The 17,551-nt window shown below is 31.3% G+C and overlaps 3 protein-coding genes across 3 annotated transcripts; all 3 read right to left on the minus strand.

Annotated features, from left to right (window-relative positions):
* Positions 1-977: 977 nt before the first annotated feature.
* LOC101213007 (probable inorganic phosphate transporter 1-3) lies at positions 978-3,430 on the minus strand. The gene is made up of 3 exons (XM_004134363.3): positions 3,398-3,430; positions 2,365-2,947; positions 978-2,228 (listed from the first exon to the last, which is right to left on the minus strand). The coding sequence occupies exons 2-3, from the start codon at positions 2,921-2,923 to the stop codon at positions 1,195-1,197; spliced, it is 1,593 nt and encodes a 530-aa protein (XP_004134411.1). The 5' UTR covers positions 2,924-2,947; positions 3,398-3,430; the 3' UTR covers positions 978-1,194.
* A 4,172-nt stretch (positions 3,431-7,602) lies between these two features.
* On the minus strand, positions 7,603-11,000 carry LOC101209828 (serine/threonine-protein phosphatase PP1 isozyme 3). Its single transcript, XM_004134018.3, has 5 exons — positions 10,501-11,000; positions 10,190-10,374; positions 8,472-9,031; positions 8,177-8,395; positions 7,603-8,087 (listed from the first exon to the last, which is right to left on the minus strand). The coding sequence occupies exons 2-5, from the start codon at positions 10,362-10,364 to the stop codon at positions 8,064-8,066; spliced, it is 978 nt and encodes a 325-aa protein (XP_004134066.2). The 5' UTR covers positions 10,365-10,374; positions 10,501-11,000; the 3' UTR covers positions 7,603-8,063.
* Positions 11,001-13,741: 2,741 nt separating this feature from the next.
* LOC101210326 (ethylene-response factor C3) lies at positions 13,742-14,869 on the minus strand. The gene has a single exon (XM_004134020.3). It carries the CDS (start codon positions 14,771-14,773, stop codon positions 14,087-14,089), a length of 687 nt encoding a protein of 228 aa, XP_004134068.1. The 5' UTR covers positions 14,774-14,869; the 3' UTR covers positions 13,742-14,086.
* Positions 14,870-17,551: the final 2,682 nt, after the last annotated feature.

Below are 17,551 nucleotides of genomic sequence, written 5' to 3' on the forward strand. Positions count from 1 at the left end.
AATGATTGACATTATAATTTTGTTGATATTACTATTCAAATTTGAGTAAAATAAAGACTTTAGTAATATAAACGACGTAAATCGATAAATAGAGATTTTAAATTTCGTCCTTTACTCTTATTGATATAGACTAATATGGTGTAATTATATTAATTTTTTAAACATATAATATTTATATACATTTATAACACATATCATATTCATCTTACGTGCACGCAGTTTTAACATCCTCTATAAGGGGTTTAAGATTGGTGTTTGATCTATAATTTATTTTTTTCTATATGGTACTCCTTTTCCAAGTTGATGATTGAGTAATTATGTTATGTTTGCGTAAAAAAAGATATAATAATGAACAAGAAATTAAAAAAGTTATATTGGTAAACAAAATTGGGTGAAATTATATTTTGAGGGTAATTTTAGAATAAAATCCAAATAGGTATGTTTGTTATAGTTGTTAAGATTTTTGTTTGTTTGTTGTTTAGAACCAGACTCTAAAATATGGGAACAGTACCATTTTTTCTTATAATAATAATTTTCACTTTCCTGAATAAATAAAACAGTGGGCCGGGCCCGGTTTTCTGGGCTAAAGCGTAAAATGAATGGGCTTACAAGCCGCCCTTCTACTCCAAAACCCAACCATAAAACAGGTCAATTTTAGTTTTTTTTTTTCTTTTGGTTATAGATAACTTTATTTTATGTTTTAAAAAAACAACATTTACTAATAACTTTTGTTTTTATAATTTTTCTAAGGAAAGAAGGATTGTTATTATTATTATTTTAGTACAAATTGGTAAATGGATTTGAAGATCTTTGGTTCTGAAGCTACACTAACGTCAATTGAGTTAAAGCTCTTAAAAGCACTCGTTCACGATTATACTTTTAATTTTTGAAGTGAAATTTGGGATTTTAAAAGGCAAACCAAATCAAATACCAATATATTGGATGAACAAACCACAAAATTCATATATTCTAATTAATTAATAAAAAAGTTACATTAAAAAGAAAATGAAAAACAAAAAGAAGAAGAAGTATACATCACAAATTAGATCCAAATACCCAAAATATAATAATAAAAAAACAGAAATCATATACCATGATGTATTCCCAAACCCTCCTTACACATTATTCATCAATCTCATAAAATATCACAACGACCAGTGTTGTTTTCAAATCCAAACACAAACATAAAATAAATCATACTTGTTGTTGGCCAACGGCTTCTACCTCCGGCTCCTCATTTTCTCCGGTCAACTCCTCAAGCGATTTTCCTTTAGGTTCCGGCACCAACAAGGTGAGCACACTACCGATGAAATTGATGCAACCAAGTGCAATGAGAGAGTTCTTAACACCAATACCGGGTGGATACCCTAGGTCCGTTTTTGTTCTGTCAGGATTTTGTGCTGCATACAAGAACCCGAAAGCACCGATAATTGCTCCAGCTTTACCGGCGGCAGCGGAGATCCCGTGACATGTGGATCTTAGCCTAGCCGGAAAGATTTCAGCCGGAACGATGAAAGTAGTGGAGTTAGGCCCAAAATTTGCAAAGAAAAATGTTAAGGAATACATGACCAAAAACCCAATTCGATTCTCTTTTAAAATCCAATGGTTGTAAGGGAAGGCAATAGCGAACATGAAAATCGTCATCATAATGAACCCAATTAATTGGATGGTGAATCTACCGATGATATCAATCAAAGCCACAGTGAACCAATAGCCTGGCACGGTCCCACAAAGCGCAATGAGCGTTTGCGCCCTAGCGATACGAAAGCACTCTTCAAGAGCGCTCATGGTTTTAGCGGGAGGGAGCCAACCTATTGCAGTGAATATGTCTTTCTGGAAAAGGTTTTGGCTATAAAATGCAATGTCTAGTAAGAACCAAGTGGTTGTGGTTCCAACCAAGTGAAGGCCATGGCGCTTGAGGAATTGCCTTGAAAACAAGCCGAAGTTGTTTTTGTTTGTGTTTAATATTTTTTCTAACTTCTCTTCTTCTGCCTCAACCACTACTTGTAACACTTTCGACATGTCCGCTGCAGCTTGTTTGGCGTTCTTTGCTACTAGAGCGGTGTAACGGGCAGTTTCGGGCATCTTCATACGCCAATAGTATGTCATTCCTGCTGGGATGGCGCCAAACATTAGAACAACGCGCCATACGTAGTCTGACTCCGGTACAGTTGATCCCACTGGGTCAATCTCGTATGAAGGTGCTGAGAATCTGTTGTTGAATGCAGCTGCGATCCCACATCAATAGTTATTAAAATTTTGCTATATATTTCTAATATTTTGATTTATTTTATTGTATGTAAAAAAACCTATTATTATAATTATATATTAGGCTTCTTTTAACTTTTCACAGTGTGTGAGTACCTGAAACAATCAACGCTACGATTCCACCGGCCAAAATTCCAAAACCTTGCATGGCGAAAACAGCAGCTATAAAAGCCCCTCGTGTTTTCTTATTAGCATATTCAGACATGATTGTCGCCGAAAGTGGGTAATCGCCCCCAATCCCAAACCCAAGCCAGAACCGAAACAAACATAAAGTGGTCATTGTTGCTTTTGCCGAATGCCCAAAACTTAGCCCCGACCCAAATGAACATACCACCATCAGTATCAACGTTATCCCATACACTTTCTTCCTCCCCATCTTGTCGCCTAGCCACCCGAAGAACAGCTGCCCCGCCAGTGTTCCACATAGAGCCACCCCACTCACTGCTGCCGAGACGTTTGGAGGAAGTGACCCTGGCCGAGAGGACCCCGGCGTGTAGTAGTATATTCGACCTATCAACTTCGACACCACCGCGATGCAGAAAAGATCATAGGCGTCCGTGAAGAACCCCATTCCGGCTATGATGATGGCTGTGAAATGGTACCATTGAGTCTTTGCAACATCAAGTGCATTTAGAACTCCCAACTCTTGTGTCATTTTGTTGATTTCAAATATTCAATCCTGCTCTCAAAAAATACATAAATTTTTTTTGTCAATAGTCTATTAATTGTTCTAATTGTAATAAATGTTGTTTCTAACCATCATAATCTGAGCTGTTAGAGTTCCAATGCCATAAATAAATATAATTCTAATTGGACTAAAATAGTTTATAACCAAACATAAACAATTATTAAATTTAAAACACATAGGTATAATACTAATTGCTATAGTAATCAAGTTAATGCCTTAAATGTTCCTAATTAAACAAAAACATCGAAGATTAGTAAATAACTATCTCACTTAGGTTTGTTTTTTTCTTTTTTGCCACTGGTAAGAAAAAGATTAGTAGCAACTATGTTAGTAAAAAACGTAAAAGTAGAAAGATGAAAAGTAAGGTTAAGAAAAAGTACTTAATCAAAGAATGAATGTTTTGAAAGTAAAAAGAAAGAAGAAGAAGAAGTAGAGTATTACAAGGTAATAGTTACCAAAGGTGGAGGGGAGGAGATTGATGAGTGTAAGGATGAGTTGTAGTTTAAATAGAGCATTGATATATTTGAGTTGGGAGAATAATTTGAGCATCTTTTTGGTATATCCCCCACGTACTTTTAATATCTTAATGTCTTTCCCAAATAGGAATAAAATAGGTCTAATTAATCAGATTTTAATTCCTATAATAAATATATTTCTAAATTTTTTTATAATCAGTTTGAGTTCCCACTCTTATTGCTATTCCCATCCAGTTGGCAATTTTGATTTGTGCACTCCATTACCAATTATTCAATTCTAATCCCAAATATTTGAATCATCTTAATCTTTTTCCCCTAATAATAATTATTAATTTAACCTTAAGAAAAAACATGAAGAATTATTCAAAAAGCAAAACCCACAAAATATTTATCATTCATTTGCAAAACCAATTGTAATTATTTTCTGTTTTTGTCGTATATATAAATAGTTTGTTTTTTCTAATTTTATTATTAAAAATTCATTTAATTATCTTGCCATTTTTTCACTTATCTTCAAAAACTTTACCCTATATATGTTCATTTTGTATAACTTTTCAATAATTTATATAGCTATTAAATGTAAATTATAGTTTTTTTAGAATTTAAAAAGTTGTTTTTTTGGAACAAGGCCATGAAATATGCACTTCAAATTTCTTAACCTCAATTATATGACGTCTATATATTCGAAAATAAAATTGCTCTTCTTTTCAATAACAAAAATAATAATTATATATATATTCGAAAATAAAATTGATCTTCTTTTCAATAACAAAAATAATAATTATATCGTATTATAATTAAGTCAACATTTTTTAAAATTAACGCATAAATTTGTATTATCAAACTTAAAGTTAAATATTTGTTCTCTCAACTCATTGTCAAAATAAAAAAACTACCTCTTGAAACATCGTCCAATAAAAATCACCTTTTGCTAATGATAAGATGAAGAGAGTCTTACGTTGGAAAAACTAAGAAAACTCACAATTTTTATAAGATAGATATATTACTTTACTCATTATCAATTGGTAATGAAATCTCATGCTATAAAACAACTAAGTACTTGTAACTCTTTTTACACCATTTAATATAAATCAACTAAACAAAAGTGTTTATTACTTGTGTACATGATTATTATCTTCTCCAGCACAACAAATATACAGAAATGAGGGATAGAATTTAGGTTAATTATTATCATGAAACTAAGTTTACTTTAGCCTCTAGATAGTCTAAGAACATCGATTTATTATTTAGTGCGACGATCATGATTGCGTTGACCTTATCCGACACATGTGGTTCAAATTAATAAAGAAAAAAAAAATGAAAGTCAAGGGGTTGACATTTTTAATATACATCATGTATACGCCACATTATTTTTTCTACAGTTTTTATATCTATAACTAAAAAATTTGGAAAATATATACGAATCTAATAAAATATTTACTTTCTCATGTGATTGTGACCTTCAACTTAAGAAGCCCTCTGGCAAGGAAGAACTAAAATACTTGATAATGTGAAAATATCCATTTGTCTTATTGAATTGAATCATAAATTTATCTAAGTTACCATATGATGTCTATATTATCCAAATGGTAGGTTGGAAAAAGACCTTTCAGATATTTATTAAATTAGGAGAACATAAATTAATATTTATTTTGTCCACAAAATTATACCTAAACTACTACTTTATGATTACTAAAATAAAAGCCTTGAGGACGTAATTTAAATGTTTTGGACACTAATGTGGATAAAACTATATGAAAATATGTAGTTTAGGGATAAATCCCATAACAATGGTTATGTTTTGAAAATAAACTAATTATAATATTGGTTGACTTTCTAGAATTAATATATTTTCAATATGTAGATTAGAAAGCATATAAACATGAAATATCAGAAGAAAAAAAATAGACTGAATTAATCATGGATTTTGAAAACTTTTTTTTTTTTCAAGTAATATATTCTTAAGAAACCTTTAGAATCCATTTTGCATAAAATGACATTCTTTTTTATTTACATTTGGAAAAATACCATTTTTTTATTCAAATGAAAATTATGAAAAATAGCTAAATAAATAAAATATTTGTCCTTTATAAAAAATTTGAAACGTAAATAGTTGGATTTTTCTAAAAAACAAATAGAGACTATGTGTCATTTATATCATGTCAATAAGATGGTCTAGAAAATATTTTTAAATTTTCCAATACCAAGATACCAAAATTTAGTTTAAATTAAATTTTAAGTGATAAAATTAAAAAATAAATTGCTTTAAATAAAAAATTATATATTTGACCACCACCTAAAATTCAAAATAAATTTTGAAAAAATGAATTTATAATAAAATTTAAAATGAATTTATAAAATAATGTGGTTTAGGATAAACACTTAAAACCAACTTTTAGAAAAATAAATTTTGTGTGTTTAATGGTTAATCTTCTTAATTTGTATGAAACAATATTGCCAACTTCAATTATCCTCACCAGTCACAAACTAACATTTGACAACCATCTCTGTCAACTGTCGACGAGTAACTTTCTTTAACCGTTTTTTCGTGGTCATTGTCATTGTCTATCAACTTTTGTTGGTCATTTTTTTGTGACCATTATAATTGGCTTAGTTTTGTCAACTTTCTGACTGTTATCCGCCAACTATTTTTTGTGATTGTACTTTCAATAAGTGTCGTGATTATCATTTTACAGAGACTGTTCTCGACCACCTCAAACCACCCTCCTTGATGATCGTTGTCGAACTTCTATCAAAATCTCCACTGAATAATACTATCAATCTATATATATAGATATATCTAAAAAAACATTTTACTCTATTACAAATCAAACAAGTTGTGAAAAAATATTTAAATGAAAATGCATGTTTTTTGTGAAGTGATGTGTTTAATTTCATTACATAAAAAGAAATTAAGATAAAAAAAATCAGAAATAGAAATAGAGGAAGGGAACCCCCAATTTAACGTCATTGTTTTGTTGTTGAAGAGTGGAGAGAAGAGAGGAGAAGAGTGGGTTTGTAAGAATGTCAACTTTTCTATATCAACTGCTAATCAGCCTCAGACATCCAACAAATCAACGGCTGATATGTTCGTACCTTGCAATAATATAAAGCGACGTCGGATCGTGGCAATATATTGTATCCGTACCGTACTCAATGATTCTTGTTTAGTTGTTTATTTTAACCCAAAGACTTTTATTATTATTTCATAAATAAAATAACAGCATATTGTTTTCAAAATAATATAATTAGGATAAGACAGATATTATATTCTACAGTTTTTTATTGTGATAAATAGGCTTCTTTTTTATTTTACTTCATCACGTACAAAGCAAGTTTTCTTTTTGTATACAATTTAGAAATAATAATTAAATACAATATAGGCCGAAAAGAAAAGGTCAATTTTTTACACCTAAAAGATCATCCAATGTAAATAATTCAGCTTTTAATGTCAATATTTGTACACACTATTTTAATATTTCAATCTTTGTTTTTATTTGTTTTAATTCATTGCTGTTATCTCTTTCGCTGACTTTCTTTAGATTTCTTTTACAAAAGTAAGAAGTTTTTATAATTCTTATGTCAATTTGTCAACTAACTAATTGTTTCACAAATTTGCTATAAAAATTCTAGAGGTGTTTGGGATGTTGGTTATTTATCTTCAAGATTAATATAATTGAGTTATAGGGGGTTGATTAATATAATTGAGTTATAAGGGGTTGATTAATTTAATTTGAGTTATAATAGTATATATTATGAAATCTAAACTATTTTAGATTAAAAAAGAAATACTAAACACTGTATCAAGTAATTTTAAAAATTACGAAAATAAAAATAAAAACCTGAAATAAATAGTATATACTTGGAGTTTGGAAATAGTATCATAACTAATTGGAGACTTCAAAAGTCATATTTACAGTATGGTTACTTTACATTCAAGTCATATTATGTACGTAATTAACTTCCTTACGTTATAAATTTAGTCATAAACTTTCAAGTTTTGATATTGTCAGTTATGTTGTATTTTAAAGGATAGATGTTTGATCCATTTCCACTCTTGGTCAAATATATATATATACATATTTGAAGTAAGCAAAATTTTTTTTATCAATCAAATATTAGTTTTGTACATAATTATTTATTTTGTTTATTTCTCCAACATAGTCCCCATAAAAGGTAGTGGTTAAACTTCCACACAATGAACATTTTTAGTCATTTATTCAAAGCTATTCTTCACAATTCTCCTCATATTCATATCATAAGGCTAAACATGTTGGGTCAAGCCAACCCAAGAACCGTCGTAGGATGGGCAAATGAAGGCATTAAGGCCCACTTGCAGTACTTGACTTCGAAAAATCATAAAGATAAAAAGACGAGAATATCTCTGTCTTTTTACAATTATTTTGTTCTCCATAGATGCTTAAGTGAACCCACAAGTAAGAAGAAAGGGGCAAAAAAGCATGAGTACTTGTCAAAATAACCACATACCATTTGTTACACTAAAATGGTGGAAAGTGGAAACCCTGTATCAGATGTCATATTTTAGTAAGAAGAAGCCATGGGAGATCAAAACTCACCCAAGGAGGTAAACCTCGGAACCAACCAGACAAACTTGAACAAGCTAAAAAGTTTCATCCGATTGAGCCAAGAAACGACTGCGAAGGGGAAAATGGGAAAGATTAGAGCTTTTTCAAGCTTGAATCAACCTTCGTTTTAATTAGTTCCAAGTAGATAATGAACTAACCTTTACTTTTTTTGGACCACCATATCGCCCTGACGAGATGCTGCCAAACCCGAACTTTGGCTTTTTTTCAGGTGGTTTTAGTATTTGGAAGGAGCACATTAAATTTGAATCCACATGCATCATTGCAGCTGCATTGTCAAACTCTCCACAGTAGTTTGGAGCAGAAAACAAAGTTACAAGCTGTCTATTTGCAAAAAACTCGTACCCGTCCTCCACGACCTGCGTATTGAAACAGAAGGCTTTCAGTGCAAGTGCTTGCATTGCAGGCTATAAAGTTGAATAAGCATGTTCACACCTGGTGGGCTCTACAAATCAAATCAAGATCGTGTTTTCGAAGAAACTCTGATACTCGATCTGCACCAAAGGTGTATGAAACCCCTCGTTCATTCGGTCCCCAGCCACGTGTATTTACGCTTGGATCAGACCAAAGAAGATCACAGAGTAAACCTGATTCTGGAACATCAGCAGGGCGCTTTAAATTCCTAATCTGATCTAACCTGTCAAGGTGAGGAGATAACCCACCATGCATACACAGGATCTTTTCATCAATTAGAGCAGCCGCAGGTAAACAGTTGAAACAATCCGTGAATATTTTCCACAGTTTGACATTGAACCTACGTTTACATTCATCGTAAAAACCATAAATACGGTTTACAGATGCACATTCGTGGTTGCCCCTCAAAAGGAAGAAGTTTTCAGGATACTTTATTTTATATGCAAGGAGGAGGCAGATTGTTTCTATGCTCTGCTTTCCTCGATCAACATAGTCCCCCAAGAACAAGTAATTCGAATGAGGAGGAAATCCACCAAATTCGAGCAGCCTTAGAAGATCAGAAAACTGACCATGGATATCCCCTGCATGGCATTGGAAACTAAATTTCAGTCATTTATACAACTAAACAACGAATTGGATAAATGTACACTCATGTTTCCCCAATGGCACTAGAATGAATGGCAGGTTATGAGTCAAGACAACTAACCACCGCCACCAGTATGTTCAATAGTTATCACTCTTTCAAAGTGCAAAACTATGCCTAAAATCAATGGGGTGAAAGGTTTCTTATGGGTCGTTTGTCCCACTGGCTTCTTAAGTTGGTAACTTGGTGTAGGCAACTCAGCTTATTAGACTTCACTAATAAGCGTTGCACATTTATTAACTTCATCTTTCCTTTTTTTTTTTTACTTTGCACATTTACATATAAACTTTATTTTCCTGTCGACCTCTACTTTCAAATTTATCAATAAGCTCAATTTTAATTTTTAATCTACTTTTCACAAGCATCAAAAAACTCAATCTTACAACTGTATACCCCAACTTCAACATATTAACCTCATAAGTCATACTTATTGATCCAACTCAATGGGCCAAACGCCATATTAGATTTTAGATGGTTTACACTCGAATGCTTAGATGGGGAACAGAACAGTTTAGATGGTTTACACTTGAATGTGTATACTCGAGAAGGGGAAGATTTAAAAAATATATCGAATACTTGTATGCTAAGTGATACATCAACTCATTTTTTTCACATACAAACGTACAATTCCTCTATATGTATCAGCCCCAATTTCCCATTCTAGTCTTATGAGTTGGACCGTCTGTCTAGAATTTCAGTGATATAGTTTTCAATTTCAACAGAGAGTCCTTCTCACTGTCTCCCCCCATGCGTGTTACATACTGAATGACCCTGTCTTTTCATTTTAATCAAACAAGAAAAACCTTTCCCCCTTTTCAACTTGAAGCAAGCAACAACCTATCTTCAAGAAGTTGAGTCATAAATGGTAAAATAAAGCCACCCCAACTTCTAAAAAACTTAGATAAATTCTTGAAACTTTGTAGGCCATTTGGAATTTGTTAGTGCGTAATGAGCATATTTGATTAGTTCTTCTCAAGTTTAGTATGCCAATATACTGTTTTCAAACAGAGCAACCAAAAAACAATCGTAGCTATAAGCAGTATAATTCCAGCAAGAAACCATAGAAAATCGAAAAAGAAAGGGGAAAAGGAGAAACCGCAGATATAAATAGGTGCATCAATTTCCAAAAGATTAGGTTGCCTTAAGAAAATTTCTCTGGAAGCCAAGCATAGCTGGGTAATTTCAGTCTCAGAAAGCAGCAACTGCTTCCCCGATCTGCTCCCGATTTCAAGCAACCTATTAATTATTCTATTGAGGGTAGCAGATTCCATCTTAGAGTTCCTGCTTCAATCCAAGTGAAAAAAGAAAAAAGAAAAAAGAAAAAAATTCATTCAGATCAAACAAAATAGCAGTAGTAAAGTAAAAAGAAAAAAAAAAAAAAAAAGCAGAATAAAGGCAGCAACGTACTTGGATGTTGAGGGGCTTGTTGATTTGAAAAACAAACATGAGCTGGAGAAAGAAAAAGTGGGGAAGAAGAAATGGAAATGGGAGAGAAAGGGTGTTTGAAAATGAAGCAAAATGGAAGATGAAGAGTAGATTTATATTTGTATTTGAGTTTGGCCATTAGATTGAGAACTCACTCGGTGAAATGGAAAAGAATGGTGGGAGATCAATTGAGGAAAAAAGAAGAATATATTCGAAATGAAGAATATTGAGTGGAATTGGGAGAAAAGGCTAAAAGAAAAAATGTGAAGAAGAAAGGGAAACGGGGAAGAGACATTAAAGAAAGAAAGGTAAAGAAGAAGATTTCTAAAGTGAGGGTGTGAGAGGACCCCATAGAACTTCGTATACACTCTTCAACCTTCCATGATCACCACCACGGTGGCGCGTTTCTGTTTTCACCACGCACCCGGCACCCCTCCATAATATTTCCGCCAAATTTGCAAACCCACAGCTACCAAATAACTCTTTTCTTTCCTTCTTTATAATTGTTATACTACTATAGTTTGGCCCATTTTCTTGTGGGCCTTGCTTTGTAGGCCTTGCCAATCTTGTGAATTCTACCATTTCATTTGGATTTAATAAAATCTCTTTCAAAAACAATAATAATAGCAATCACAACTCCAATACGTACCACTTTTAACATTAATAATTAACTTTATAACAACTTTTTTTAAAAAAAATTATAGATATAGCAAAACTTAAAACAATTATATCTTAACTTTATTCTTGATAGAGATTCATACTAGGATATGGTATATCATTAATAAATTTGGAGAATTGGATAAAAAATTTAACATGTTTGTAATTTCTTTTTAATATATTGTGTTGCTTTGCTAATATCTTTTTTTTTAACAAAGCACATATACACTTACTTAAACATCTCATCTAGGTTTGTATTTGTTAATATCTTAGTTTTGATTGCTATATTTCCGATTGTCTCTCGATGTGCTTCCAATTTTAAAAATCCTATACAAAACCACAAGCACTAGGCTACCATATATATTTAACTCTAATTTATTTAAAATACAAAAAGAATGAAATAAAATATCTAATGTTTTTGTTTTGGGGATTAAAATGAAAAAAAAAAAAAAACTTTATGAATGAAAATTCACGTATATAATCACAATATGATTATATAATACCATAGTTAGAGTAAGTAACAAAAGAAAAAGAAATGTAAGGCATTGGTTTGAAAGAAAAAGTGTAAAAGGAAAGCATATGGGATAGTACAATATGATCTTATTGTATAATATTACAACTATGTTTCAATTAATAACCAGTTATTATATAGTTATTTAGTAGCTTATTATTGTTATAATATGTAAATATGGTTAGAATTGAAGTAGTTTTGTTAGAATTTTGAGAAAGACTTTGACCTTGAATAGTCAATAACCACGTGATTCAATTGGAAGGTTCCTATTTTTCCATATTATACAAAACCTAATCCCTTCTTCGGTTTAATGTTTTCTTGTTTTCTTTTGCTAAAACAATTTGTGCACTTACTTCGTCTATTTTCACTATGAGTTAACGTATTCAAATTTTCTTCATACCTATGTCTATCATTTCCTTTTCTTTTTTAGCTTTCAATTGGGAGGTTAAAACAGTATTAACTATTAGTTTAATGACAAAAACGTAAATTCAGAACAGCTTAACTTGAAAACACTTTTCAAAAGTTGACAAGAAGTGCCTTTGGCCCTTTGTTTTAAAAAAGAAAAAAACAAACTAAACTAAACTAAACAGCAATCAAGAAGTGCCGAAAAGGAGTAGTTTTCATTTTATATTTTATTTTGAAATTTGGACAATAACTCCTTCACCACTGTAAGAACCATAATAAATAGAAAACTGAATACATTAAAAAACACACACACACACATTATCAAGCAAAACATCACTAATTCCAAATGATAATTGTGTAACATTAATTGAAAATTCCACATGAAAAAACTGAAAGAATGAACTGACATCACACTCTATTATAATATATATGAACTGCTTTCTTAATTCTCAATTAGTTTTGAGATAAAAATAAATATATTAAAAACTAAATCAAAATATCAAAGAAAAAAGAGGAAGACAATCTTCATTCTGCTTGGAGTTGTAGAAAGGTTATAGGAAGGCAGTCAACAAATCAGAAATAGCACGCAATATCATCATATTCTAAATTATATATATATCAAACGTGACAATTATTAATTTTCCTTATCTCTATGATTTTTTTATATATATATATGTAAAAAGTCATTAGAAAGTAGATATAAGCTTAGACCAGATTGAAATATTGAAGCAAGCTGGAACCTTCCTTAACCTTTGAATTCATACCCTAATTTGCTTTCTCATACTCCCTTTTTATTCTTATTATTTTTTTAATCCCCAAGTGGAGCTCTTCCACTCCTACACATTACCCTTTTCTCTCCCCCTTTCACTTTCACTAAAATCATTTTCTATCCAACCCACCTTAAATTATTTTATAACCCTTTTATTTCAAATAATACAATTCAAATAAAATGTCTACGTACTAATTAATATCTTCACTAGTTAACTTAGGTGTACCTTCAATTTAAAGTTTATAATTAATTCTTTTTATGTCTTGAAAAAGTCACATCTAATGTTTTGTATTGTTACTATTGTTTGGAGACAAAAGACTAGTAAGCTTACTTAGCTTGATTCAAGAATGTGAAAGAAACCTTTTTGATGTCGTTTGTAGCATGGTTCTTTTTTACTATTATTGGAAATGATTTTGATTTTGAATAAAAAAGGTGAGATCCATGTTATGTATACATTACAATCAAATGATAAACAATGAATTAATGTGTGGAATCATGCAATCTAAAATTTTGGACATGCACAAAATAGAAAACATCATGCATCTACATATACTTTTAGAACAACCTTCCATCAAATCTTATAATGGCATCAACAAATATTAAATTGTAAATAACAATAGAAGACGGTTTGTTGTTCTAAAACTAAGAAAAATGGATTGATTTATAGGAATTCTTACCGTTTTTATGGTTAATAAAGTTACTATGATCAGTCTCACTTCTTCTTTTTATTTTTGGAAAAAGAATTTAAGAAAAATGTTCAAAAGAAGTTTTGTAATGAAAATAATTATTGAAGAGTCAATTTTATAGTACACCCACGTGTGACCCACATAAGAGAAAAGATTACATTATTCCTTGTCCAACATTCGTTTCATAATTGTATATTAAAAATAAAGGAACAAGATATTTGAATTGAGCCTATCCAGAACTACAAGGATTACTCAACTTTTTTTTTCCCCCAACTTACTTTGCAATAAGACAGAGAAAAAAGAAGAAAAAATAAAAGGAAAAAAAAACACATTAAGAATACGATCAAAATTTTGGAACAATATGATCATTTTCTATAAGCTTTTACAACTCGAAGCTTCATCTTTCTTCTTGTTTGGTGAAAACAGAGAGGAAGGGGACAACAAAAACAAATATTAACAAGAGAATTAAGAGATCCCCAAATGAGATGAACTAAAAACGAAAAACAAAAAAATATTAATTAAGAATAATAATTTTGATTTTTAGAAAGAACAAGAAGGGCTATCACTTTGAGAAGACCCCAAAAGTTCTTCCAAATACTCTGTCCCTAAATCTTCCAAAACCACCACAGTTTGAATCCTCACATCTCTCTCTTTGCTCTTTTTACCTATGGCTTTCCTTCTAATCGAGTGTTTTCTTTTTAACGCCACTACCGGAGAGCCGCCGTCTTCGGCTAAACTATCACCGCTGCCCCCACTGCCGGCGTTCATCTCTTTGAGAGACTCTCTAACTCTGTCGACAGGAAAATTGAGAATTGCGGCAGCGCCCCTCATCGAAAAGGCAGCTTGATCGTAAGCCAAAGCGGCGGCTTCAGCACTATCGAAAGTTCCCAACCATACCCTTGTACCATGTCTAGTGGAATCTCTAATTTCCGCCGCAAATTTCCCCCATGGACGGCGGCGAACTCCTCTATAAGCCCTCTCTTTCTTCGGGCTTTCTTCTCCGATGGAATCGACTTCCTCTTCCTTCACTTGCACGGTTCCGATACTTGTATCGAATGATTCGTATGTGCCCTCGGAGATTAGGCCGTAAAGAAGCATTTCCTCTGAGTCATTTTCATTGAAAGGGAGAAAATTATGGTCCAAATTGGTGAAGGAGGATTCGGGTGAACCGAAAGATGATTCGGATGAGAAATCAGAAAGCGGGGAGATGAATGCAGAATAATCCATGGATTGAGAAGTAGTAGAAGCGGAGGAGGAAGGCAGGAAGGTGGTGTGTGTGTGTGTTTTGGGAGTCGTTTAGAGGAGGAAATTTTGTGCCCACGATGAGTGGTATATATACGGAATATTGAAGTAAAAAAAAAAAATATATATATATATATATATATATATATATATATATTTATATATATATAAAAAGAAAAAAAGAAAAAAAAAAGAGAGAGATGGATAAGGGTAAAAAGGGAAAAGGAGAGTGGGTTTGAGGGGTAAATGGTAATTGAGAGGTATAGAAAATGTTATCATATTTATTAGGTTTATAATGTTTTCGTCGTTGGGTAAGGAGCAGATTAATTGAACACATGCGTGAATTGGGGAGATAGCCGCCGTATCAGATGGAGGGTAATTTTGCTGACCTCACCCTATGGTTGCCTCATTTACTCTTCTCTTAACACACGTGTCCCTCACGTGACGGATGTTAAACCCCTTTTTGTCTTTTCCCCTCCGTCCCTATGATTGGTGTTTAAGAGTGTTGAGTGGGAAAACTAAACCAACCCCTCTTTTAAGCTATACTATTCCCTTTCTCTTTGAAAACGGTTTCGGTTTTTCTTTTCTATTGCTTTTTTTTTTTAAGCATATACAATCATTTATTATAAAAAAAAAAGGATAAATTAATGGAAGGCAACAATCTCAACCAAGAATCAATAATATTAAGCAGTATTTTCATCACAAATTGTCACATTATTTCTTAAATTAACAAAAAAGTTATAAATGATGAAATTTAAGATTAATTAAAAATTGAAAAAAGACGTTTTAGGAAAACAAACTAAGTTGAAGTAGATTTATGAAAGTAGTAAAAACCTCATAAAGTTTTGGATTTGATGTGAAAAAGGTTGGATTGGGCAAGTTGGCAGAGGAAGATGGGGGCTACTTCCACGCAATTACAAAACCCATACAAATATATGGAGTTATTAGAATTTCAAAATTCTAACTTCTCCTGCTACAATATATTTATCAAAATCACTATCGTATAACCCAAAACAAAACAAAAAGGGGAAATAAAACATATAAAATGGAATTGAAAAAAACAATGTCTTGACAGCCACAGTCTAGATACAGATCCCCTTGAAAGCACTTTGAATTTTTTTTTTTTTTAAATAACAAATTATGGAGTAAATAAATAGATATAAAAAAAGGTAAATAAAAGTTTGTTTGTTTTTTTTTGGTGGGGAGACTGAATTGAATTTCAATAGATCTCTCCGAAAAGAAAGAATAGTGGAATTGGATAGCATTTTGTTCGAAAAAGACAACTCTTTTTTAACTTCTTGGTTTTGGGACTACATGTAGTCAATGTTTTTTAAGCTTCCTGGAAAGACAGCCTATTTCTTCTTCTTCTTCTTCTTTTAAATACAAATTTAATTTCCTTAATTTTAAAATTTAGGTCTAATTAATTCTGGATGAATTGAAAAGAAATTTGGGGAAGAAAATGGAATTTATATAATTTAGTGAAGGAAAAGAGAAGGGGGGTTGGTTTGTTGGTTTTTGGATACATAGTGGAGTGGAAGTAAGGGACAAAGAGATTGATGGGTGGTTTTTTTGTCTTTTCAAATAGTCTGAGTCAGCAGTCTTAGTTTGACATTTAAACATTGAAATTTGATAAAATATTAGCCATTGGCACTGGCGGCGCCAGGTGGCTCCCTCTCCTTTTTCTATTCCTTCATTCATTATTCACCTTTTAATTCTTTGCTTTACCTTACCTTTCAACCTCAAATGTAATAAATCAAATACTATTTTTCAAAAACCAGTCTAATTTTATTTCAAAAGAAGGTGATGGATTAGATTGCATTTCAAAAATACATTTATCATATTTGGATATTGTTACCTTAGTATTAGTAGTATGAGCTTATCACATGTACTCTTGCTCTTTAACCATATAAGATATCAGTAACAATAAATGTGATAAATTCATAATGGTAGAATACGTAATCAAAAGTAGATCAATTATGTTTGTAGTTTTGTGAATAGATTCTTATACGTGACCTCAGTCCCAATTAGTAGGTCATTGTAGGACTTTAAATTGATTGGGTTGAATGAGTTATCGATCCGAACTAATTTGGTTATGTATAGACAATATTCGATTCAATCAAAAAATATAATAATTTATTTTAATTTCAACCGATCAAAAAATTCATTATCTCTCATTTAAAAAGTGATGGAAATCTAGTGGTTGAAAGACTTGTAAATTTGGGGTTAAGAATGACGAATGATGATTTAGAAAAAACGAAGAAAAAAGAAAAATAACGACGAAGGAAATAAAATCTCCAAGCCGATCCTCCACACCTTTGACTTCAACCCTCCATTTATTTAATTTAAACTAATACAAAAAGTAAACATTTAACTTTAACATAATTATATTTTATTTAATCCAATATTAAACTTACATAAGTGATTACATCAAATAAATATTTTTATTTGTTTTCTTTTGATCTATTTTTAGTTCTTACTTTTATGTTTACTTTCAATTTTTTCTAATCCCAAAATTTTCAACTATATTTCATAGTATTGGATAACTTTTTCAAATAAATATATTTTAAAAATTGTTTAATCGTAAATTTGTCGAGAGTATCTATTTTAATTCTATAATTTCAATTTCATCGAATCACATCTCAAATTAACTTAACAAATATTAAAAATATTAATTTTAGATTATTTGAAAACGTGTCGTTCATGTAAGAAAAATGAATCATTTATAAATTTGTATTTAGTTTGGAGGAAAACAACCAAAGTATC

The sequence above is a fragment of the Cucumis sativus genome, chromosome 3 (assembly GCF_000004075.3).
Source record: "Cucumis sativus cultivar 9930 chromosome 3, Cucumber_9930_V3, whole genome shotgun sequence".
NCBI classification, from domain to species: domain Eukaryota; kingdom Viridiplantae; phylum Streptophyta; class Magnoliopsida; order Cucurbitales; family Cucurbitaceae; genus Cucumis; species Cucumis sativus.

What these genes read in the sequence shown, in the direction of transcription:
- LOC101213007 (XM_004134363.3), bottom strand. Translation starts at nt 2,923, where the DNA reads ATGACACAAGAGTTGGGAGTTCTAAATGCACTTGATGTTGCAAAGACT. An exon ending in CGTAGCGTTGATTGTTTCAG is followed by an intron (nt 2,229 to 2,364) that starts GTACTCACACAC and finishes GTGGGATCGCAG; the next exon opens with CTGCATTCAACAACAGATTC.
- LOC101210326 (XM_004134020.3), bottom strand. Translation starts at nt 14,773, where the DNA reads ATGGATTATTCTGCATTCATCTCCCCGCTTTCTGATTTCTCATCCGAA.
- LOC101209828 (XM_004134018.3), bottom strand. Translation starts at nt 10,364, where the DNA reads ATGGAATCTGCTACCCTCAATAGAATAATTAATAGGTTGCTTGAAATC. An exon ending in TGCACCTATTTATATCTGCG is followed by an intron (nt 9,032 to 10,189) that starts GTTTCTCCTTTT and finishes AATGCCATGCAG; the next exon opens with GGGATATCCATGGTCAGTTT. An exon ending in TGATTTGTAGAGCCCACCAG is followed by an intron (nt 8,396 to 8,471) that starts GTGTGAACATGC and finishes TTCAATACGCAG; the next exon opens with GTCGTGGAGGACGGGTACGA.